The sequence below is a fragment of the Populus trichocarpa genome, chromosome 2 (genome assembly GCF_000002775.5).
Source record: "Populus trichocarpa isolate Nisqually-1 chromosome 2, P.trichocarpa_v4.1, whole genome shotgun sequence".
NCBI classification, from domain to species: Eukaryota; Viridiplantae; Streptophyta; class Magnoliopsida; order Malpighiales; family Salicaceae; genus Populus; species Populus trichocarpa.
Window position 1 is genome coordinate 10,761,244 of NC_037286.2, and position 26,375 is coordinate 10,787,618.

At 31.6% G+C, this 26,375-nt stretch overlaps 3 protein-coding genes across 4 annotated transcripts; 1 reads left to right on the plus strand and 2 right to left on the minus strand.

Annotated features, from left to right (window-relative positions):
* Nucleotides 1–552: 552 nt before the first annotated feature.
* Nucleotides 553–1,520, minus strand: LOC7453947 (protein transport protein Sec61 subunit beta). Of its 2 annotated transcripts, XM_002302479.4 has the most exons (3): nt 1,356–1,505; nt 1,192–1,237; nt 553–927 (listed from the first exon to the last, which is right to left on the minus strand). In XM_002302479.4, the coding sequence occupies exon 3, from the start codon at nt 923–925 to the stop codon at nt 671–673; it is 255 nt and encodes an 84-aa protein (XP_002302515.1). In that variant the 5' UTR covers nt 926–927; nt 1,192–1,237; nt 1,356–1,505; the 3' UTR covers nt 553–670. The 2 variants fall into 2 exon arrangements, with proteins under 2 accessions (XP_002302515.1, XP_006386558.1); XM_006386496.3 differs by lacking the exon at nt 1,192–1,237 and having other exon boundaries at nt 1,356–1,520.
* A 2,934-nt stretch (nt 1,521–4,454) lies between these two features.
* Nucleotides 4,455–7,220, minus strand: LOC7483820 (F-box protein At5g51370). The gene is made up of 2 exons (XM_002302480.4): nt 5,767–7,220; nt 4,455–5,253 (listed from the first exon to the last, which is right to left on the minus strand). The coding sequence occupies exons 1-2, from the start codon at nt 7,011–7,013 to the stop codon at nt 4,980–4,982; spliced, it is 1,521 nt and encodes a 506-aa protein (XP_002302516.3). The 5' UTR covers nt 7,014–7,220; the 3' UTR covers nt 4,455–4,979.
* Nucleotides 7,221–14,856: 7,636 nt separating this feature from the next.
* LOC7483821 (transcription factor UNE10) lies at nt 14,857–19,033 on the plus strand. Its single transcript, XM_006386499.3, has 6 exons — nt 14,857–15,224; nt 15,315–16,014; nt 16,111–16,212; nt 16,567–16,632; nt 17,993–18,385; nt 18,581–19,033. Exons 1-6 carry the CDS (start codon nt 15,118–15,120, stop codon nt 18,665–18,667), a joined length of 1,455 nt encoding a protein of 484 aa, XP_006386561.1. The 5' UTR covers nt 14,857–15,117; the 3' UTR covers nt 18,668–19,033.
* The last annotated feature ends 7,342 nt before the right edge of the window (nt 19,034–26,375 follow it).

Here is a 26,375-nt window from a genome sequence, read left to right on the forward strand (position 1 = left end):
GAATTTTATTACTTGATATTTTTTATAATTAAGACTTAATATCACCGCTCTTCTAAGCTTTATTATATATCGGGAAAAACATATTAACGAAGTTGAAAAGATAATAAAAAAGTTTTAAACTAAGTAAAAGAAAATAAAAAATCAACTAAAAAAATACAATAAATCTCATACAATAAACTTTCTAGGTCTTAGATTCTTTCTAGCAAAATTTCGATCCATTCAATTCAAAATTATATTTATTAACATAAACCACGTGTTAGACATCTTTATAATTAACATAAAACTGTCAAATTTCAACCGATTCAATTAAAAATTATATTTGTGATCATAAAACTGCAACACATTAACTCATAAGATGAGAGTTTCTGGTTAATGCTTGCACAGAAGAGAGGGATGGTTAGTGCCTGTTATCTCCATACAACTTGCAAAAAGATGGAAAAGAAAACCCTTCCTTGTTGATAATACCTCAAATGATAGAATCAACATCATACATGGGCAAGATGACTGAAACTCTTTCGATTCTCAGAGTGTTGTAAGCAGAATATGTGAGAATTGCAACAACAATTAGTCAATAAGATTCAAAACCAACATCCATTTGCTTAAAACATTAGTCTATTGATTCAAAATCGAAAATTCAAGCTCAAGGCACCAAACGGAGCTTCCTATCATTTTAAGCCTCCCTACGAACAAGGTAAAGCTTGCCCACAACATGAAGAATAGCAACAAAAGCAATGAAACCAATGCTCATAACAAGAACAACATTTGGAGAGATCTTAAGTCCAGGCGCATCATCAGTATAAAACTGAAGCATAGTCCCCGCTGCTCCTGCTCCTCCTGAAGCTCCACCACTGACTGTCCTCCTCCTGCGCATGCTTGCAGCTGCTGCTGCACTTCCTCTTGGGGGAGCAGTTCCGCCTACAGCCATTTCTATAAATAAAAACAAATCAGCTAGTTCAGTCCCCGTTACATGTTAATTGGCCATATCTTCAAATGTAGAGCCCACGAAAAAATATAACAAATCCCCCCTTTTGTTTTGCACTAAAAAACCTATCGGTTTCAACAAACAAACAAACCTTGTGATTGCGAAATTGCTTACGAAATAAAACATGTTTAAATCTTAATAATCAAAATAAAAAATAGATCCAATCATGAGGCAGATCTAAATGAAGATACTAATGATTAGCATAATACCTAGTTTTTTTTTCTTAAAGAGAATTCAGGGGCAAATCTCAGCAATCTGATGCAAAAAAGAAAAACAAAACAAAAAAACAGATCTAAGGATTTTCAAAAATAAAATCGATCCAGAAATTCATTAATAAAAATAAATCAAATGGAAAACGAGATGAAGCATTCACCTTAATTGATTCGAAAAAGAAATTGAGAGATTTTGATGGACTAGAATTTCGATTTCTTCTCTTCTCTTTCGTTTTTGCGGTGTCAAAATCCACGCTCTAATAAACGGGGTTGTTCGTATGCGCGCTTATATACTTTCCACGCTTTTATAGCCAATAGTGTTCAGCCACGTCATATTTCAAACCAATTAGACGTCAAATACGCCTGCCTGCCTGCGTATTTTACTTGGGCTTGTTTTGGTTCACTGGTTGGACCTAAGAAACTAGCTTGGGTAAACTTCAAATTTCTAAATCGGATCATATGTTTAGAATCTTCCCGTGATTTTGATATTTAGACTAAAATATAAGAAATTTAGACAGAAAATATTTAAACGGATTCGATTCAATTTCAATGAAAACATTTGCACTCCATATTTTTGACAAATGTTCTTCGTATTAAAAAAAAAAGCACAATGATATAGTCTAAACTAGCCTTGGTCCCGTGTTTTATTGTGGGTCAAATTAACTTTTTTTTTTTGTAAAAAATAATATTTTGACGTTGAATGTGGTAAAAAAAGATATGATAAACCAATCATGATATACTTTTAACCATGCTAATTAGGGTTAAGCAAATCCGAGATATCAAGTCAAACTTGCAGTCCAGATTATGTAATTCGAACAACCTGATAAGAAAATAAAAAGAATTATAAAGTTTTTTTTTTTCAAAAAAATCATGTTAATTTTTCAAACCTGTAAATTAAGTCATTAGACCCAAAACATCCAACTTGGAAAAATCATGAAGTGAAATATTAAAGGATATAATTGAAAAGGGAATACAAAAGGATTTAAAAAAAAGTAATTAAAGAATGAGGATAAAAATTAAAATACTAAATAAATTTTATATTTAATTGAAGGGTATAATTGAAAAAACATTAATTTAGTAAAGGACAATTTTTTTAAAAAAATAATAAGGATCAAAATTGACATAAAAATAAAAAATAATGTTGTAATTAAATTGTGAAATTGAAAAGAATAATAACTTTTACAAGAGAGTCAAGAAAAAAAATAAAAATTAAAACAATAAGAACCAAAATGAAAAATGTAATACTATCAATTTGAATTGAAGGACGTAATTAAAAACTACTAAAACTTTTACAAAAGAGCCAAGGAAAAAAGATTAGAAATTCAAAGAATGAGGACCATATTGGAGAATATAATATTTGATAAATTAGGATTAAATGATGAAATTGAAAATAAATAAAACTTTTATAAAATGACCAAAACCAAAAATTAAAATTAAAAATAATAAGAACTGAAATTGAAATAGCAATAACCAAGAGGGTCAAGCTATCATTTTTAGGGGAGGAGAAAGAGAAGAAGGAAAAAAAGAGATCCATCAGCACCAAACCAGACCATCATCGATGATGTGTTCTGCACTAATAAAAAAAGGACACGGTGATGCTTTTAACAACGCGCATGAAGAGTATATTATTTTCCTTTTATCTCTTCTCTGCTTCAGGTTGCAAGATGAGCACCGGCCAATGGTCCTAAAATACAAAAGACTAACTGTGAATTCACAATCACAGTCGTTAATCGCACACAAATTAATTATCCTCAATGTTCTGGTTGATGAGCCAATATTTTATTAGTATATATTTATATATTTTTATTAAAAAACATTATATATATATATATAATTTTCTTGAATTTATGGGTGCAATTGGTTGGCACGTGCTAGCACGAAACATGATCCAGTAGAAACGTGTTAGGTGTAGCCAAAGCCAAACCTAAAAGATGATTGGATCTAGTGTTAGCCAAACCTAGCCACAATTAGGCTTGGCATTGTGTCAGGCTCAGACGTGTTAGGTCTGGCGCTGGCCAAACCCAGGAGATGATTGGATCTGGCCAACGCCAGACCCCTCCACGACGGGGCCTAGGCCCAGACACGTAGATCTAACGCTGGCCAATCCCAAGAGATAATTGATTCTAACATCATCAATTCTATAGATTTTTACATAAAATCATAGAGAAATTATTTGTCAACAATAAGCTTAATTAAACAAGTTTATACTCCATCAATATCTTTAGGTGTATTAAAGTCTATCATAACCCGTTATGTCTCTATTTTTTAGCCGTATAAAATAAGTAGAATACAACTCATAATTCAACTCAAGATATCACAAAGGTGAAGTTACGCTCTAGCCTTTTCTCTCCATAAAAAGACAAAACTCATGGGTTATAAATACACAATGAATCCTTCAAGATAAAAATTCATAATTTTTATTCTTTACAACATACATATTTGAGAGCATCTCTCTCTAAAATATTATTATAATTTATCTCTCTAAACAATATACTTACTTAAGTATATGAGAGTACATATATTCATCAAAATAAATTTTTTATAAGTATTAGCCAGAAGCTGCTATAGTTTTCACCAAGTATAACCTATCAACCACATATAAAAAGGAGAGTGAAATTTTTATAACCAATTATCTAACTTGGAATGTTACTTGAATTTTTGGACTTGTGAACATATACCAATTCAAGCCATTGATTTGAGTCTAAGTTGTTACTAGGTATTTGAGTAATTTTGCGTGTGGATAATTATTTTACTTTGAAAAGAAATTATGAGCATTGAACCAAACATCAATTCCATTACTAGAAAACAGAAGAAGAAGAAGAAGAGAGAAGATAATCCCATCCCAGTAATCAAACGACCCAAGATCAATGATATAACGGCTTCTCATACTCACCTTTTGCCCTCTACCCGATCACTTTCTTCAATGTTTCATCATCCATGTTTCATACGGTATACATTGCCATTTGATCTCTTTTTTCTTCCATATTGCTGCCTGAACAACATCCCTTCCTTCATTCAGCCTGTAATTTTACTTCTCACTGCATCCTTGCCCTCTGCAGACAAGCGACAAATGATTTGCTCGTCGCTGCAGGCCTGAATCTTCTGCAAGTTTTTCTGAGGATAGGGAAGACATCCAACGGATACCTCTTGTCATTGCTTTTAATTATGCTGGTCATTTTTGCAAGATTAAGAAAGCAAAGAAATCCTCAGCAAAGTCGTGAATCATGCATAGTTCTCAAAACATACGAGATCCACAAAAATAAAGGATGAATCAATCTAGTGATTGTTGTTTGTATTAGCGTGTGTATCAGGGCACCATTAACCTGCAAGTTCAACAAATTAAAATGTGATATTACATGTGGTGATCAACTTCCTGAGGAAGGTGAAGTATCCACAATCTGAAACCACTGTTGCGCTTATTCTAATTCTAGCAACTCAGCTAACTATTCACTAGCTGAATTAGAATATCTAACCTATTTGAATGTTGGAGAAAACTTCCCCAGATACAAGCTAACAAAAGAAATTCAACTTGACATACATTTCACCCCCATAAATCAAAGAAGGTGATAGGACATGGACATAAGCTCCCTTTAGCAGGCTCTTTATGAAGTTCACCAGCAATTCCTCCTCTGTTACCTCTATGCTAAATCATCTAAATTAGATATGATAGTGATTACTGTCTATGGAGTGTATGCTTCGTGTCAAAATAGTTTGCAGCTGCCAAGAAAATCATTTTGTTGTTCTCCATATTGAAGCCAAGATTCCCAGAGCATCAAATGGTCTGCTCAACCTTTCAATCCCTTGAAAAATCTGCCACCCTTATTTCCCACTCCAGTCCCTGCAAGACCTGATGACAGGAGAGATCTGGAATCTGGTCGCCATTTCAACTCTTTCAGAACAGAAAACAGAGTTGCAAGATCAGGAGTTATTTCACTGTCCTTTATATTGTTACTGGAAGTTACTGTTAATCTTTGAAGTTCCTTCCAATTCAGAATAACCGACTCCAAACCTCCTGTCGTCAGCAGAGAGCATCCCTCCAAAGACAAAAGCCTTACCCTCCTATAAAGAAAGGAAACAAAATGGCCCATCAAAAGATTGGTTGAAAGCACTGCATTAAGTAACATGCCAAATTTCAAATTGTTTCCATCCTTGACATTTTATAAAAATAATTGTTATGGGAATAGGTACAGAACCATGGTATCGAAACGTGTGAGCTTGCTTGCTCATTCTTATACTAAATTTGGCAAACAAAGGACCAAAAATCCAGGCTATTATAATCTACATCAGTCAATTTTCCTGCAAATTTAAATAGGCTTTAATCCACAGTTCCAAGTGAAGAAAGGTACCGAGTTACGAGATTGGAAAGGATAAACATGATCGTACATGATGAAATAAATAAAGCTGTTCGTGGATATCATGCATGCCATACACTGAAATTTTGTGGTTTAAGTTCACCTTTTGGAGGCCAAATTTAAGTCGTCTACCAACTCTTATTAAAATCATAGGCATAGTTCGAAACTAATAAAAAATCGAGGAGATAATAGCGAAAACCAGAACGACAAAAACTCATACCTGCAAACACTTGCAGCTGCAAACACTTCATCTTCCAATCGCCAACAGTTCTGCAAAACAATTTCCCTAACAGTCTTGCAAACTAAAAATAAAGCCTTCACCGCTTGCTTATCCCTCATCTGACACCTCTGGACATGCAACTCTTCAAGTGTAGGACAAGACCCCAAATGCTCAAGCAGACCAGGACTTGAATCAACACTCTTACATGATTGCAACCTCAAAGTCTTCAGATTTTCACAAAATGATAATGCAGCCAACCACCCACCATCCATTCTATGATCACAAATAGTCAATTCTTCAAGCATTTGACAACACTGCCCAATTGCCTTAATCCCATCATAGCTCCCTTCGCATCCACATAACTCAAGCTTCACTAACCTCCTACAACCTTGAGCTAAAATCGTCAATCCAATATCACTCACCACCGAATTATAAAAACCATCAACGCAACCAATCAATTTCAAAACTTGCAAATTCCTACACCCGGAAATCCCCTTCAAAGACATATCCCCGCAACAATGCAACTCCAATTCTTGCAACATTTCACACTTGCTCGAGACACTCAACAACCCGTTTTCGCTCGTGCCAAATACAACAATTCTCCTCAAATTGGGATACGATTTACTAATCAATTGAAGCCCATTATCAATCAAATCCGACGACAATAAATCATTCTCTTCAATAAACCCACCAGACAACAGCTTAGTACCAACATAAACAGACAAATTATTCCTGGTGATCAAAATCCCGGAATTCCTAGGCATTTTAATACAAGCATGAACAATATCAATGTTTTCCAAATTTGGGAACCGGGTAAAAACCCGACCCGAATTAACAAAACCAAAATCTATAACCCTTATTGAATGCACCAAACGTCCATGAAGGAAGAACCATCTTTTGCAAACAAGAGAGTTAGAAACATACTGTGAAATCGGGACTTTATTGAAGACTTGAAGGAGGAGCTCATCAGAGAGAAGGGAAGTGTAATCAGGTCGGGTCGGGTCATTCGATGGGAGGCCAAAGATTTTATCTGGGTCAGATGGAGGTGATGCTAGTGGGCTATTTGAGAGAGATTTCATTTTCAAAGTTACATGCTTTAGCGCTTGTTCTTTGAACCACAACTCTGGCAAGCTTAAGGTTCTTGTTTTGCTGTTTAAGGATGTTGGTGTTGGGGTTGGTATTGGTGGTGGCTTTTGATTGTTCTTAGGGTTAGGGTTTGTTGTTTTTTCCTCTGGTGATTGTGACATTTTTTCTTCTGGGGTAAAAATATTTTCTTCTCTCTGTAATTAGAGGGTTTCTTTTCTCTGTAATTCTTCACTCTCCCTTCGATTCTTTCAAGAGAGAACATTAATCTTGTTTGGATTTGTTGGATTGTGTGGGGGTGTCTTCTTCTTTTTTTCCCTCCATTCATTTGGCCATGATTTCACAAGGTTAGTTGTGATTCAGCAGGCAGATGTCCATGTCTCGCTGTACCCTTTTGGTTGGATCATGTTTGTGTAATGGGCCCTGTTGATGCTATGCTGTAATATTATTGGATTGATGCCGATGAATAATAAGTGCTTTGAATTTTTTTTCTTGCAGTATAATAATTGCGAGCATTTAAAATCTGTCCCATTTGAGATGTGTAATAAATGTTTGTGTAAATAAGTATCTGGCTTCTACTTGAAAGGCCCTCACGGAGGATAGAAAACCTCCCCCCCCTCCATAGAGCATGAATGTATGAAAAGATGAACAGTGCGAATTTCTAATTGATTTTTACCCTGAGGGAAGAATGCATGGAATTTCTTTAACCATGAAATATTTTAATATAAATCAATGTGCGTTTAATTAAATAAAATAAAAATTATATAACTCACAAAAAGTAGTTGTTAACGTTGATAGAATATTAAAGCAGGGAAAAAGAAATAGATATATATAAAGATATTTGATAGTGGAAAGCATAGTGCTCTTCAAAAATTTTAATTTATTTAATTATATGAAAATAAAGATGGATTTTCATCACAAATTTAATAATTTAAATTATGTAAAAAAATTAATTGTTAGTATAACTTTATTTTTCTTAATGTAATTTTTAAGCTAGATTTATATATTTCTTTAGCTATGTTGTTAATTGAATAGAAATGGTAAATAATTAAAAACAATGTCCAAAAGAATTCAAATGATTTGAAATAAGTATAAAAAAATATCTATTTATCAAAACCTCTTTTCCTTATTAATTCGTTCTTTTATCATATAATTTTTTTATCAAAAGTTTTGTTTTTTAAACCAAAACTTATCCTAATCTTAAAAAACAAGTTTTGATAAAAAAAAATAAAAAACTTTGATAATTTTGATAAGAATGTATTGAAAATATATCCATAATAAACTTGAGAAAATTATATAAAGAACTTATAATAAAAATCTTTAAAATAGATATTTATTCCTAGAACATAATTAAGATAATATTATTATGAAAAACGATGATACTATTTAAAAATATAACATAATTAAGCAATCATTTAACTAACTTTATTTAAAAATAATCCAATTATAAAATGCTAAATTGAAGAAAAAATAGATAAAAGAATTGAAGAACCAAACGCGTATGGGTTGGGTGTGTATGTTTCGCCCACATGTAAACCCAAGTCTACACACCTTTTTCTTTTCTTAAAAAAAGGGCGACTTGTCATTTATCTGAAGTGATTTCTTTCTTTTTTTTTTTTTAATTTTTACAAATCACATGTCACCCATATTGGCACACAATGAGCCATCCATATGTCATCTTTTTTGGTCATTAGAGGTGGCTTTGGTGATTGAAAAATCAAGATTCAGGTTTTTGAATTCTAAAAACCCATATTCCAAACCATTTTTCACCCAAAAAAAAACTAAAAAAAAACCATGAACCTCTTTTGTCATGTTTTTAACAACAAAACACATTCTAACCACCTCAAATACTCAAAGTAAAAAAAAAAAAAAATTGAGTTCCTATCTACTTTTCTCTAGCATATATAAAGGTGAAAATAACCTCTAATGAGTTTTTCTCTAAAAAAACAAACTCTTAAACATCATAATCAAAGTATTTGACGACCAAAATCCATTTACTTCATAGTTTTTTCTCTCCTCAAATTTTTATAGTAATTTTGTGTCTCCTCTCTCAAGATTTAGAGATTGAAATATAAAACAAGTGAAGTTTAATAACATAATAAAAAATCTAAAAAAAGGCAGGACCAAATGAAATAGAAAGTGAAAATTAAGGGATTAAAGTGTAGATTTATACTCCTATTGAAGATTAAACACAGAAAAATAATGCCAATTATTGCCAAAGTTAAATTTAACCTTTGTTTTTTTATAATAATGTTCTTTGCAACAAATTTAAATTCTTCCTTGCAAAATCAACATATCATCAAATCCTAAAACAATTTTCAACACCTCAAATAGTTTCAATAAAAAACTTAGAGTTTTGATTTTTTTTAGTTCAAAGAAAATTTGATGCGAATAGTCATTCTTTTTTTTTTTGTTCAGATTGTTTTTTACAAGTTAGATTATGAAACTCAGGTGAATTTCCTTTTTTTAGTTCAAAATATTTTTTATACGGCCCGCGGTATAGCGCAAACACATATCTAATAATTTACCATATACACGAATCATTAATTAATTAATATTAACATTTAACTAAAAAAACTAAAAGAAGACAATATTTTACTATAATTGTCTTGTTCATCATCTATCAATTTTTTTTTATTTATAAGCATTAAGCTCCGATGAATTTCCTTCTTAGTCCATCAAGCTGTAGTTTCTTTAATTTGATCCTTGAAAGGTTTTTTTTAGTACTTTCCTTTTTTATTCTCTTTAAATTTTATTTTCATGCATATTCAAGGTGTAAAAAATTATTTCGAGATTTAATGACATGTTGATTTTGCAAACGAAGATTTAAAATTATTGCAAATGATATTATTAAAAAAATAAAAATTAAATTTAACATTGATAATAATTGGCATTCTTTTTCCATTCTCACTGTTCATTAGACACATAAATTTACACTTTAATCCCTCAATTCTTCACTTTCTTTTCCATTTGGTCCCCTTTATTTTATATATATATTTTTTATTTTGTTCCTAAAACTTCATCTGTTTTATATTTCAATTATTGGATATCGAGAGAGAAGACAACAGGTTGTTGTAAAAATGAAATTGAAAGAGAATGAAAAAAAAAAAAAAAACCTTTTGAAGATCAAATTAAAGAAAACTGCAGCTTCAAGTTCGAAAGGAAAAGGAAAAACTTTATGGACTAAGATGGAAGTTCACCGAGAGCACAATGCTTATAAATAAAAAATTGAGAGATGATGAACAAGACGAATATAGTAAAACACCGTCTTGTTTTAGTTTTCTTAATTAAATGTTAATATTAATTGATTAATGTTTCATGCATAGTAAACTACTAAATAGGTTCCCGTCTGTATAAAAAATTATTTTGAACTAAAAAAAAAACCTCATTTGATTTTTGTGGTTTAACTTGTAAAAAAGATCAATAGAAAAAACAATTCTACCTGTATTAAATTTTCTCTGAACCAAAAAACAAAAAAACCAAAATTCTAAGTTTTTTTTGAATTTTTTTTTATTAATTATATAATAAAAAAATAAGCGTTGAGTACTAACTAAATATTGAAATATTTATTTTAAATTGTGATAAACCCATAAATATAAAACTGAAATAAATTATGTAGTTTAATTCAAAACAAATAAAATATTAAATGATGAAATTAAAAAAAATCAACAATAAAAATAAATAAAAAAGTTGGTCGGCATAACCCGCTCACCTGGACAAGTTAAAAAAAAATTCAAATGAAAAAAAAGAAACATACCAAATTAACTTTGATCAATTCGTTAAACACGTGATTTAGGTTAAAGACTTCACCAGGTCAAATTTGTTTTTTAATTTTAATATATAATAAAAAATATAAAAATTAATTTATTATGAATCCATTATCAAGAGATAAAATTCAATAAAAAACTCTATATTAAATGATAGGATTTAAAATAATAATAATAAAAAACCTAAAAAACCAATAAAAAAATAACTTAGATACGCAAGTCTGAGTGACCATTATGACCGGACTTGTTACAACAAAGCTCAGGCTTGTGGCGATGAGGAAGGACTGCATATCTAGGCCAATATGTTTTTAATCGGTCCCCTTTTTTTTTTTAAAAAAAAATACATAGACAATATATAATGCATGATATGAAACACAATATTATTCCCACAACTTTTAATAAGACACGTACAAAGATGTTATAAAAAAATTTAGTTATTTACATGAATAGTTAAACCTACCTTTATCATTTTAGTTGCTCGGTTAATGCCATGAGCTAGCATATATGGGCTCTGATCAAATTATAATATTAAAAATGTTTCCAAAAACACACGTGTCGGTGATTATTTGACGATAACACCTGTCCCGCAGCTTTGTTGCTAGAGATTGCTTGGTTCCTCATGCCAGTGGCACTGTATCTGCCTTTGTTTTTTCATCAGCTGGCTGCCACAAAAATAAATTTCCGCTCTTAATTCCACGTGCAACAGAGTTCCTTCTTATCCTTAGCACCACAACTGTTTTGGATAGCCCAAGCATCATTTATCGAGTTTGCTATCGATTCTCCCTAATAATAGTATCCTCCTCCTTTTTTGCTAGCGTATTCAGGCCTGTATAGTTTTTTTGGTTATTTATATAACTCAGCCTCCAAATTATATAGCTATATAAAAAAAATCCCAATTCAGCTAGTATATCCTTGGGTTTTATTTTTGAAAAAGTAAAAAAAAAATTTGAAAAAAACTTCTTACACCATGATCAATTGAAATCGATCTAAACTAAAACTTTATATCAATGGAGAATAATATATAAAAATTTTAATATTATTTAAAGACATTAAAAAAAATATATAAAGAAAATAGAAATACAATACAAGATGTGGAGAAAAACAAGTTTCTATTATAAGAAAAACAGCACTCGGGGAATATTTGCTTCTAAGCTTATCTGAGTTCCTGCTAAATTATCTATTTATAGATTACTTTTTTTTTTATGAGGGATTTTGATTGTTACGAATCAGGAATGGAGGGAAGAAGTAAAGCATATATGTGAAGAATATGGATTGAAAAAACAGCGCACGGGGAATATGAAGAACAATAGAGCCCTTATGCTTTTACATGCCATGTTAAAGAGCAAGAAAGAGATAATGAGCAATTCAGCTCGAAGTTGGATGCTATCATCGTTTCATTAAAGATTTCAACAAAAGGCCAAGAGATCGATCAAATTAAAGAGCAGAACTGTAGCAGATTCTGATGGTATTCTACCTCATCCCAGAATAAAATAAAAGAAATAAAGGATATTCGAAGGGGAGGATATAATATGGCCTTAATTACCAAAAGCAGGATATAATATAGAATTATCAGCCTTTAAAGGAGAAAACCCTAGGTGTTGGTTGAGAAAGTGTAAAGAGTTCTTCATGTTAAACTTCACTCCTGGACAACAATGGGTGGAGATAACTTTATTATACCTGGAGGGAAAAACATAGGCTTGGTATGAGGAATTCTTGTCTGGAGGAGAAGATTTTTCCAGCCGGGAAGAATTTGCTAAAAGACTTTGTATGAGATTTGACAATAAAGAGGATGTAGTGGAGGAATTTAATAAATTGGCGCAAAATAAAAATATGGAAGAGCATGTAAAGAAATTTAAAGAACTCAAGTCTCTCATGAATGCATTGAATCCATTAGCTTACTACATTTTAATCTTTCTTAGTGGATTAAAAGATGACATAAGATCTACGCTGAAGATCCTTAAACCTGCTACATTAATACCAAGCCTTTGAACATGCTAAGTGTAAGTACGTAGGAATCAAATTGTGCATTGGCTAAGAAAGTTAAGATTCTTTCAAAAACTAGCCTGTTTTTTTTTGTGCAAGAAAAGCTACAAGCTACAGGTAATAGTAGGAATCAAATTGTGCATTGGCTAAGAAAGTTAGATTCTTCCAAAAACTAGCCTGTTTTTTTTTGTGGAAGAAAAGCTACGGGTAATCTATCAACCTAAATTTTTTAATCATTCTAGGGTAGAACCAACATTTAGGCAAAAACATTATGTTGAAACTTTACAAGAACAATAAAGAAGGTTAAGTCAATGTTGTAAATATGGTTATCTTCAAGGGGTGTAGCGTGATGGCAAAGGACTTGAGATCTGCACAGCAGGTCTCGAGTTCGAGTCAGGGCTTTTCAGGAGGTGGGGTTTCCTCGAATCCAAAAAAAAAAATATGGACTTAACAAGAATAATAAAACTTTTCAAGTTTTAATTTTTTAAACATTAAAATGAAGTTTTTATCATTATTAACCTCTCATAATTTTACTGTGTTAAGTTATATATTAGTAAGATATTATATTTTAGATATTAAACTCATTAATAGTTGTACTTAGCCAATAAGATGGCCTCTAGCTTATTTCAACAAAGTTTTGAGCTCTAGGAATCTTGGTTTATCCATTTATAAAAGTAGTAAATGACCATTTTGATGGCAATTAAGAGATGAAAGCACTACCTTAAACATGACTGGTTTAATATTAAAACTGATCATAAAAATTTGAAGCTTCTAGTTGGAATAAAAGAAATATACTCCAAAGCCCAATCTATAAGAAAGGCTTGACAAAATTACCAGGGTTAAGACATATAATCCAGTATAAGAAAGGTAAAGAAAACATTATGTTTGATGTCCTTTTCATTTCAATCTCTCTTCTTTCAACCTTATATTTTTAGAAGAAATCAAAATCAATTAATTTTTAATTAGGAATAAATCATTGAAAAAAAAATTAAGGTCTAAATTAAAAAAAATTCCACAATCCATCCACAATACTATCTAGAAGGATGAATAATAAAACCTTGAATGGTGAAAAAATCATGCCTTCTAAAGTTATACTTAATACTTGATTCTATATGGACACACATGCTTCACACGTTGACAAGGAAAGAAAGGTGAGCAGGTCTATATAATGTGTTAAAATTGAACGTGAAAACTTCAAAAACACCTTTAAACCATTGGTTTGTATCAAAGCAGTCCCTAATTGTAACAATATTTCTAGTTATCCATCCAATAAGTTTATTGTTATTAAAAACAAGTCACGAGGAATTATTTTTATTCTTTGATATTTTAAATTACTATTTTTTATGTTTTGTTCTAATTATGAAAGGGACACAAATGAAATTAGTGAAACCAAAGCTATCGAGTTGAAATATATTGAAACTACAAGGACCGTAAGATAACTTTTGCTAACCTCCTCCCCTCCATTGACCGCCGGGACAGTACCTCTCTTGCTATTTCTTGACGTTTTAAAATAATCAAAATCCAACTATGCATGTGGTGCTTGAACTGCGGAAATTTACCAAGTCCTCTCTACTCTTTTCTCTCTCTTATATATTTCTTTTATTTTTTCTAATTCTTTAGTACCGTTTACATCTATTTTCTTCACGTGCACAATTTAATATATAGTTTCAACCAACTTGTACCCTTAGGATGACATATAGGAATCACAATTAATACTCCGGTCAGATTTTTTAATATTTATACCTTATAGAATACTTATTTGTTTAAAGATTTAGATATTTATCCACTATTTATTAAGTTTCAGGTATTTATATAAATATTTATTATCTGATTCTTATTTAATAAAAAATAATAAAATTAAATAATAAAATGTTAAAATAATATATATATTTCAGGGTTAGATTCAAAGTAAATTTTGAGTTATATTTAAAAATATTTATACTCTATTCATTGAATAAAATAAATAACTAGAAAATTACCTATCTATTATTCTATTCAGGTTGGACTGGATAAATATTCATCAAATTCAAATTAAATTCTTATTCCATGCGCCACATGAGATGTTATCAAATGTACTGGTGGACAACGTGTTGTCAACCAATCACTACTGTAAACTTTAACATCGGAGAAATTCTCTTGGTAGTGGCTTCGGATAGACATGGCGCTGTCAATTATTTAATATTTGATTTATGATTTCTAATTGAAAAAATAGAAAAGAAAAAATCCTCACATATTTTTCTTTAATTTGTTTTTTTCCCCTCAATTTTAATGCATATGGACGAGAATATCTCCCTCTCTCTCCTCCAAAAAACTTCTCATCCATCACAACATTAATTAAAGGGTGAAGATTTCCACATAAGCCATGACAACAACTCCATTCTCTCATAATAAGAAATATTGAAAAAGTAGCATCACTCTTCGAACGCACGAAAGTTATTTGCAGAATTTATCCAAAGAAGAAGATACCGCTCCTTTTCAATTTCATCCTAGTGGTACTACCAGGGAAAACTTTGTCGAAATGAGTCACCAGTGTGTTCCCAGCTGGGAACTTGATGATAATCCCACCACAGCTCCGAAGGTCTCACTTCGCTCCCACTCCAATTCAGGCGCACCATACATGCCCATGTAGTCTCTCAAAATCCATGCGCGCTGATATATTAGATTGTTTTCATTTGTTGATGGATGGATAGTGATAGAGGATGCTTTTTGGTGCAGGTTAAACTACGAAGTAGCAGAGCTAACATGGGAGAACGGCCAGCTAGCCATGCACGGCCTAGGACAACCGCGCGTGCCAGCCAAACCAATAGCCTCCACTTCACCCTCCAAGTACACATGGGACAAGCCACGCGCCAGCGGCACCCTTGAATCCATAGTCAATCTAGCCACATGTATCCCTCAGTGCAATAAACAAACTTTTGACAATAGTGGTTCAGACCATGACTTTGTGCCATGGTTTAACCACCATAGAGCTTCAGCCTCCGCCACAATGACTATGGACGCTTTGGTCCCTTGCTCGAAGCGGTCTGATCAAGAACGGACCACACGAGTGATAGACTCCAGCCCCGCCGGATTAGGCACTGATTGCGTGGTGGGATGCTCCACTCGCGTGGGGTCTTGCAGTGCCCCGACTGCCACGCAAAACGAGGTGGGTCTCCTCACCAGGAAACGTGAGAAGGTGGCGCGTGTCCCAGTCCCGGCTGAGTGGAGCAGAGACCAAAGCGTCAATCGTGGTGCCACGTTTAGCAAGAAGGACAGCCAGCAAGTGACGGTGGACAGTTGCGAGAGAGAGTTAGGTGTTGGGTTTACTTCCACCACTTCTTTCGGGTCGCAAGAAAACACCAGTTCTGGCACCAAGCCATGTACTAAAACCAACACAGCAGATGAGAATGACTCTGTTTGTCACAGCAGACCACAGGCAAGTTAATTTTGTTTTGGATATAAAGTTTTTTTATTTTTTATTTTTTAATTTATTGATTGTTAATTTCTTGGGGTTTGTTTTGGTTTTTTAAAGAGGGAGGCGGGTGACGAAGATGACAAGAAGAAAGGAAATGGGAAATCCTCAGTTTCTAATAGACGAAGCAGGGCTGCTGCTGTTCATAACCAATCTGAACGTGTATGTCCTGTCCTCTCTCCTGGAAAAATGTTTTTACAGCTCGAAGTAAAATCAAAAGGATAATTAATAAAAGATGATCTGTTCGCTTTAATTTCATAATAATAATGATTGGTTTCATAATTAGCGAAATTACATGGTATTATAAGATTTGATTGAGCAAATATAGACTGGATTAACATGGGGGATCTCATATTCTAGATTCACTTGCAACAAATTCTTTTTAACTAATTGTTTAATTACATCTAAGATTTTTAACTCTCTACATATGTATATATATAATTTCACGTATCTTCCTATCATGATTGCTGGTACAGAATCCTTTTTTTTTAATGTTGCCTTCGATTTTATTGGCAGAAAAGGAGAGATAAGATAAACCAGAGGATGAAGACACTGCAGAAACTGGTCCCCAATTCCAGCAAGGTAAGAAAAGTTTCTTCGGTAGCTTTTCAGTAAATCAATCTGTTTGTATTACAAAGAAGCTCTTAAATTTGACTGATGAGTTCCATAATATTTTTGGTAATATTAGATATTGCTGTTCTTTTGCTGTGCTTTCTTTTTTTGGAGTTGTGAACTCCTCCTTGAAAATTGGAGCATGGTCTTCATCTTTATATTGCAAAAATAAACCAATCATTAACATACAGTATTTCTCATCATTTAACTAAGCAAAATGATCTGCGCCTTATTTTTGGTGAGTTTATTCTTTCCAAATTGTTTTTTCTTTTTCATCCTGATCATGCTAGGTATTTCCATGTGAAGAATGTTTATTCCATGAGAATATATCAACAAGAAAAAAAGGCTAATCTCAAGGTAGTCGGTGAAAATGACCGACCCAACTAGTTCCAAGTGTGATGAGCAGAAGGGAAAGGAGAAAGAACCGGCATAAAAATAACTACTATCACAAAAGCCGTTCCCACATCGCTAGCTGTTATTTATTCTAAAGCATGAGCTCACCCGCCTTGTCCTTAAGCATAGTCACACCTACCTTTCTAATCCTGGTTTTAGTGTGGAAATATCATCATCGTTTATAAGAATCATAGTCACATTGCTAGAGCGTCGGCATCTGCATCGCATTTCCAAACTTTCGGGCTCTCTTTTATTCCCACTAGGGGACGCCATGGTCACAGAAAGTATGCCCAACAACTTGCTACTCAATAAAGCGAGCTTGTTTCTGAGGATTTTTGTAGACTGAAAACCTTGGGATCAACCGTATAAAAAATATACTGGAAGGAAGTTCTAAGATTAGAGTCTCGCCTTTGTCAATATATACATCTGGGGAGTAATATATATTTTTTTTCTTCGAAGAAATAGTACTAATCAATATATACACATGGTCTTTCTACGCTTAGATTCATGTCGTATGAGGCGGCTGCAGAGATAGCTTCAATTATAAATACTCAAAATGGACAAAACAGACCACGATGGTATAAATGCAGTCCAACACATCCTCTTGCTTTCAAATGGCTTGGAATATCTTGGGACTGATCAAGTGATCCTAGTCCACAAACCCAAATTGTGGGGGACAACATGACAGAAGGTTGTTTGGTATGAAGACAACTGCCAGCTACCGCATAAATCCTTCTACTTATGTAGGCCCTAATGCCCTGGTGTTTATGCATTATTTCAATTTACTTTCGCTGTCATTGCCTCATTTATCTTGGCAATTAAAATTCTGACACATGATGATTTATTTGCCTGAGCGCTTAAATGAATACAAGCATTATTAATTTGTATTATTTACTATATATAATTTATTGCCATATGTTTTCTTGGTTTGTATTAGACGGACAAAGCCTCAATGCTTGATGAGGTGATTGAATATTTGAAACAACTGCAAGCACAAGTACAAATGGTGAGCAGAATGAATATGCAGCCAATGATGTTACCAATGGCTTTGCAACAGCAACTTCAGATGTCAATGATGGCCCCAATCAGCATGGGGATGGCTGGTATGGGAATGGGAATGGGAATGGGAATGGGAATGGGTGTTGTGGACATGAACACGCTTGCAGCTCGTTCCAACATTACAGGGGTTTCTCCAGTTCTTCACCCCACTGCTTTCATGCCCATGACCACATGGGATGGTTCTAATAGTCATGAACGCTTACCAACTGCAGCTCCTTCAGCCACGGTAATGCCAGACCCACTGTCTGCATTCCTTGCGTGCCAATCACAGGTAATTACGTTTAATCTGCTTAAAAACCTTAAGTTATGGTAATTTTTCAATCTCATGTTGAAGGGTTCTAGAAAATAATATGGCATTATTTCATCTGTGTGGAATTAGGACGTAGCAAATAAAATCTTCTGATATATTGCCTGCATAATATCATAATTGCGATATTAATGTATTAATCACACATTTTTGTTGCAGCCAATGACCATGGATGCTTACAGCAGGATGGCTTCAATGTACCAGCAGCTACATCAACAATCTCCTGCTTCTAATTCCAAGAGCTAAGTTTTATGCTATGCATACTGGTGTCTTTTTTAGACAAAATCTTGGCAGGCCACAGACAAAAGGCAAAAAGCTCCGCTTATGAATGTGATTATATGTTTGCTTGCAATGGTTATATATGTCTGAAACATACACTATTTTGTTTGATTTATTCAAGCTGCACAGATCAGTAAGGAAGCAAGCTGGCTGATGCTCTTCACGCAGTCTAGGATCCCTTTAGTTAATTATTTCCCTTTTTTTCTAAAGTTTTCTTTTATCAATTTCCAACTTAAATTTTGTAATACGTTTATATTTTTGATCTCCCTTACAAGGACAAGGTGTAATGATTTACAACTTCGGGCATATTATTTTGGGGATTTGGTTTACTTTGATCAGTCTTATGCGGGGATTTATACATGTTATTAACCATATATCGTGCGTGGATCATAAATTTCCAGATTCCATTAGTCCAGACTACCCCAGGCCGTAAAACAAATCAGAGTGTTTCTCATCACCAAAAAAGAAAAATTATCATGATTTGTGGAATACAATTTAATCTATAGTTTGATATGGAGGAGGGAAAATAATTTATTATATACATTGAAAATGGTTGAGTGGGGTTTATATGATTGATAAGTGTCATTATAGAGTAGTACGTTTAGAGTTATGGTTGCTTGACACATGATCTTGATAGGTTTGACATAAAAAAAAAACAACTAAAGAAGAAGGGAAAATCTATGTACACATTACTATTTATCATGACAATTGCTATTTTGTCCTTTCTAAAAAAAATCAATGGCATTATTGTTATGAGTATTTTGATATTTGTACAAGTTTCATTGGTTATTATTAAATTAATTGAGAGTATAGTTTTTTTATTTTTTAAAAAAACATAGTGGAGTGATCCATTTTTTCTTAAGAACAAAATTTTTAGAACTGTCATCTAGAAGCTTTTTATTTTTTTTATGTACAATAAAATAAAATAACTCAATTATTTATAAAGTCAAAATCTTTAAAGCTTATGCTCAAGGTTTTTTTTTTTGTTTTTTTATTATGGTTTTTTTTTTGTTATTATGAACTTGATTGATGGAAAATTAATCTTTTAATTAATATAAAATAATATTTTAGTGGAAAAGTCACTGCACGCGAGAGGCGCTCCTACCCTTTTAGTGGTGCGTGCGACCTCTCTAAATGGCCAAAAACTCTCTTCTGTTATATTGTTGGAATCTTTGTGACATCCTTTTCTTGTTAAGGCAATATGTGGTGGTGAAGGTGGCATGGTTCATTGTTAACACTTTTTTTTTCCTTTTTTTTTTCTCTCTCTTTCACTCAAAATTCATTTGATCCTCTTAATTATTGATATTTCAACTTTGATCTTTATTTTTTTGGTTTTTAATTTTTTCTTGACTCTTTTGTAAAAATTTTATTTGTTTTCAATTTCATTCTTCAATCCCAATTTGTTATCTATATTTTTTTTAGATTTGATCTTTATTCTTTTGATTTATAATTTTTATTTGTTTTTAATTCCATACTTCAATTATAATTAGTGATTTATTATTTTCCCAATTTGATACTCGCCTTTTTTTATTTTTATTTTGTTAAATTAATTTTTTTAATTTTATTTTTTAATAAAAAAAATTATAATCTTCATCTCTTAATTTCTATTTTTGGTTTTATATACTTTTTATAATTTTTTTTCATTTCATCCTTTAACATTTGATTGGTTGAATTTTTCCAAATATGATATATCCAGTATAATGATCCAGGTCATGTGTTTGAAAAGTTGACATGGTTGACATATTATTTTAAAAAAAAACTAATTTTTTTTTAATTTCATCTTTTAACATTTTTTTTATATATAAAAAAATAGGCTTTGTAGTTTCTTTCCTTTTTTTTCTATTAGGTTATCCCAATCTGATGACCTGCGCCGCGAGGTTGGTGAATTAACCCGAGTTGACTCATTTCTTATTACCCAAGTTACAAGTTTGTCATGCTAATTTGAATTGACTTGGAATAATTTTTATTTATTTATTTAATTTTATCCTTTCATATTTAATTATATATAACCTGAGTTTCAAAATTTTCAGTTGCAAAATTTTCTTCCTCTTTACAATGCTATTGTGGTACTCAAATATTATTTTTTTTTATAAAAAAGATAATTCAACCCCGCGGTGTCATGTAGACCCACTTCTAGTTGTTCACTAGACTTTTATGAAAAGTTTTATTATATGCTCTTTTAATAAGTTTTATAACATGTGGTTTATAAAGCATGTGAGTTTTTTAGCTACAAATTTACATAATTATTTGAAGATTTTGTTAAGAGTTTCTATTCTAAAAATATTTCTTAAGTAATTGAGCAATGAGACGTAATAAAAAAAATACTAGTGTTAATTTTTTTTTATTAATTTAAAATGTATTTTTAAATATATAATAAGAAACTTATTTCAAATCTAAACATGATTTTTCTTAATAATTTTAAAATTAATTCTAAGAGGACATTATTAAAATTTCATAAAATACTTGATTTCTAACTTAATTTTAAAATACATTTAATGATTGAATTAACAGCTTAATTTCTTTTTAAAAAAATATAAGTATTTTTTAAGTAAAAAATTGTATCTAGATGACACCAAAAGGTCCGCTCTTTTTTGTAAAGATAAATTATCAGGAGTCAGGACACAAACTTAAAAAACAGATTAATATTTAAACGATTTCATATTAAAACACTAAAGTAGGTTTAATAATTTAATATTCCAGTTACTCTCTTCAAAAACAGAAATGACAGCATCCAGCTTCAAGAATCCAAGCTCCAACCTTTACCATTTGACTTCTTTCTTGAGGTATTGATGTGGGCTCAGGGGTCATATCCTCTCAATTCATTGGCGAAGGATTGTTCATTATGATTATTGGGGGGTATTTGACGGTGTAAGGGAGGGGAAATTGCTACAGAGAGACATATAACATGAATTGTCTGCTAAAAGACGAACACATAAATGATTGGATGCTCGTTTGTCAACTTCATATTAAGATCTCACCACTCGTTTGTCTAGAACACAAGCAATCATGTATAACGATATTTATGAATCCTTCTTGGTCTTCCAGACCACCCATGCATGGAATCAAGGCAATTTCCAGGTCACCGTGTTGTTCGATCTTGATTGAAATTACCTCTGTATTTCTCTTCTATGCATTTGTAATATTAATTTATTGTAAGATCTTAAACTGTACTCATCGCTAGATTGATAGTTTTGTTGTTTTTTCTAACTTGATAAACTCGTCATCTAGGTCTAAAGTGACAAAGAAAGGTCAAATCTTGCTAATTTTTAAACTTACGAACACGCTAAGCTGACGAATTGTATCATTCTGTCAGCTTAGAGGCTTATTCTTGTGGTGTTATACCTAGATGATGCGTCCGGTGCGAGTCGGGACAAATGTTTTTTGAAAATGCAGGTGCTTGTAATGATAATGTGTTCTTCAACAAGAAAAAAAAGTTCAACTCTGAACTCAAAATTTTATGAATGCATAATAGATGGGGAACTATATGTACTGCTAAATTGTTAAAAAGAATTGTTAATGCATACTGTTTATTTTTGCGGTGCAAAATATTTTTTAAAAAAAGTTAATTCTTTTTATTTTTATTTTTTTTGTATTTTTAGATCGTTTTGAAGTGCTGATGTTAAAAATAATTTTTTTTTTTAAAAATATTATTTTAATACATTTACAAATAAAAAACACTTAAAAAAAACCGCTAGTAAGATATCAAACAGGCTCTAAGTAGTGAAATAGAAAAACTAATGCAAATTAAGATATCTTATGTGGTGTCATGGTGATTATTTTAATTTTTTTTATTTAATAACATGACAAATACTTTTTTTATAAGAAAAATAATACTTTAAATTTTGTTAATTTTCAGTACAATTCTTCCTTTTCTTATTAATATTTTAAATCCCAAAAAAGAACCTTAACCTTTTGCTATAAAAATTTTCGATGATTTAAAATAAGTAAAAAAATGTACATCTCTAATCAAAACCCCTTCAATGTCATTAACATGCTCAAATTTGTCTGGGAATGTTTTACTAGGATCTTTGTGTTTTTGGATAAAATCTTATCATAATTTTCAAACCAAGTTTTAATTTTTTTTAAAAAATACAATGTTCTTATTATTTTGACACAAGTGGATTAAAAAAATATAAGAATAATACAGGACTTGCATGTTGTTGTGGAGAACTAACACAAACAACAAGCAATATAAGAAGGACAACAATTATAAAAACACAAAATTATGCTAAAAAAAAATCACATAAAATTTTTTTTCAAAATTTTATTACTAAATATTTTATGTTCAAGTAATCTGCCTCTCTAGGAGGTTACAACTCCTTAAATAAAATTTAAAACTTACCTAAATCAATATGGAAACTTGAAAATAAAGAAAAAATAATAAAAGTACTAAACAAACTAGGAAAAAACATCTTGAATAGATCTAGAAAAGTAATAAAAGAATTCTAAACCAAATAAAAAAAAGAATTCTAAACCAACTAGAAAAATATAGTAAATCTTGAACAGAAAATATTGGTAGACTTTTCCAATATCCTATTGCTACAAAGTTTTAACTCTATAAGAAATAAGATCTCTACAATCTTATAGCAAACTTTTATCACAATTCAATTATCGGAATGCTTATTTAAGACAGTGATAACCTCATAAAAAATAAATCAAAACAAATTATAAATACCAATTCAAAATCAATCAACTATTGAAAGATAACATTGATGAAAAAAAGCCAAAAAAGATTCAATTGAATAAAAAAAAAGGAAAGATGGAATTCTTTTTAAAAATGAAAACTTTTTGACATTGGTATATATATATATATATATACCAACCAGAGAAGCTTATTATGGACAAGTACCCAGTAAACTATTGTTGCGTCTTCTATATGAAAGTAGAATCCATTGCATATTATGAAGCAATGACACATGCTATTTGTTTGAGGGATTTTATTTATTGTTTTAAAGTTTTTGATTCCATAGCAAGACCAGTAAAGATTTGTTGTGATAACAACTTTCTTCTATAAAAATAATAAAAGTGGAAGCTCAAACAAACATATTGATATATTATGAGAAAAAAAATAAAGAAACATGTAGTGCTAATTTAGTATGCTAGCACCGAGCTAGTAAGGGTGGATCCCATGACTAAAGTATCATTGACGAAACACTATAGAAATCATGTGGATTGTATGGGTCTAGCTAACTCATTTAATGTTTGATTTGATTTAGTTGATTGTGTATATTTTGATGTCATTTTTATAAAGGATCATGTGGTGTTTATTGAGCATACTAGCACCAAGCTAGTGATTGTAGATCCTATGACTAAAGCACCACTGATAAAATATTATTGAGATCAAGTGGATGGAATGGGTCTAGCTAACCCATTTAACATTTTAGTTTATTTTTTTTAGTTGATTGTGTACATTTTGATGTTATTTTTAGATATTAATATGATGTTTTCTGTATATAAATTATTATTTTTATATTCATTTGGATACATAAAGTTGGACATGAATGAGTTGTTGGAAGTTTATTCTAAAAACTTATTACTCATGAAGTATTTTATTATGAGGATGTAATGTATTGTAATACATAAAAAAAGGACTTGATTTCTATGTATAACTTGTATAATTTATATGATGTATTTTTTATCTGAGTGTGCACTTTCTAGTTGTTTTGGAATATATAAAGGAATTATTATTTTTCAAGTAGTGGTATATGTTCCAAGTGAGAGAATATAAAAGATATTCTTTAAAATGATACATATGCCATGTCATGTTTTGAAATTAATACTATATATAATTATGTATTTTATTTTATATAAAATTCATAAATCACAAGTTACAATTAAAAGCTTATAGCATATTTGATTTTAGTAATAGGCTACGCTCATCAATGAATGATGAATGTTGAGAAAAAATTAAGTTAAAAAGTTCTCTTGGAACCTTATGAGTACATCAACCCATAGAAAACTAAAGTTTGGTATAAACAAGAAAGCTCTTATTTTCTAGAGCTCAAATTCTTGTTGGGTAATTGTCCAAATCAACTATGACAACAGATGTATATTATAGTAATTTTCATTGTGATCAATACAGCTATCTGTACATAACAACATAGAATGGGACCAAAGATGGTCTGATCTAGCATCAAATCGTTGTCTGTTGTGAAAGGACTTGCGAGCAAGAAGCACCACAATTGCTTCTCTTTATATGTAGCAGCTAACAGATGAAGTACCATAGGAAGTATCCTCAATCCCATGGATGCTTCTAGGTGGATGCAATGGACTAGCCTTTTTGCATTTTTCGTTTCCTTTATTAAACTGTAAGAAACGTAATATGGGTCCCCTGTAGGCAAGAGGCTAATCTCTCTAAGTATTTCGGTGTTCGGATGTGAATGTGATGGCCATCCACTTGTGTGATTTTGTATAGCAATAATTAGATATGAGAGGAACAAATGATTGTGCAAGGGACGCTTGGACTGAGAGATCACCACTTGCTTTATGTTGAAAATCTAGCCCTTTTGGTTTGTGCTCCAAGGAGATCTTGTCCTTTAGGCTAATTTCATTTTCATGACACTATGCTACGTTTATGATCATATACCTGCTTCTCCTTTTAAATTATTGCTAACCCTAGTATACATTAGCTCTTCCAAAACCAGTTTCAGGCATGTGGAAGCATCAAAATAGGCAGCCACATGCGCATTAAGATCAATCTCATGCTAGTTCAATTCTCCTGGTTTTTTTTTTCCTTCTGAGAAAGCTCCTGGGCACACTTGATTTGCTTGAAGTCATCAAAAAATCTCATTTCCAGAGTCTGGTTCAATGTCTGCAGCTCGCTCCACTCCTTAAAAATGTGGTCAGCAATGATTCTGAATCTGTTTCCAGCCCCTTTAAAAGATGGTCTAGAGTCAAAAGCAAAATATTCGAAACAGTGACCAGAACTGAAATATTAACGTGAAGTGAGTGGCATGATATATGTCAAATTGCTATTATCATGGAAGGCCAGCTTTATACATGGACAAGAGGTTAAAACTTCTTGGACCAGATGTTGAACCATGTCAATTGATCTCCACATACACATGATCGCTAGAAGGTAGAGATCGTTCGAGTCCGTGTCATAATTCATGTAGGGGATAGGGAGAGATACCTTCTAGTCTTGGAGTGGGACCTTTTTTTTTTCTTTTTTTTTTAATTCCCAACAAATAAATTTTATCGACAACTAAGATCTAAATGTTATAACATCTTGGTACATTTATTTCTTTGAGAATGTTCTACTTGAACCCGATATGTGTGTCAGAAGAACTTTAAATATTGATCGGTGTAGTGACTGATAGCTTGCTGCTACTCTTGCACAAGTAAGATAGTTGAGATTTGAATCTCATCTTTATTAGTTATTTACCACTGTTTTTTTTTAAATAAAAATTATAATTCATGTTATAGACTAAAGTAAATAAATTATAGTTATGATAAATAATAATTGTATTATTGATCTTGTTCACACCTCATTGCATGTTATACCTTATGAAATGTTGACCAATAACAATTTATAAACCTTTTCTCTTCTAACAAAAAATATAAAAATACATTTACTCCAATTTTCTTACCCTCACCTAACACACTATATATTGTGACCTAAATATACAAAGTCAATAGTATATAAATATCTAACTAGATGGAGAATGAAAAAAAG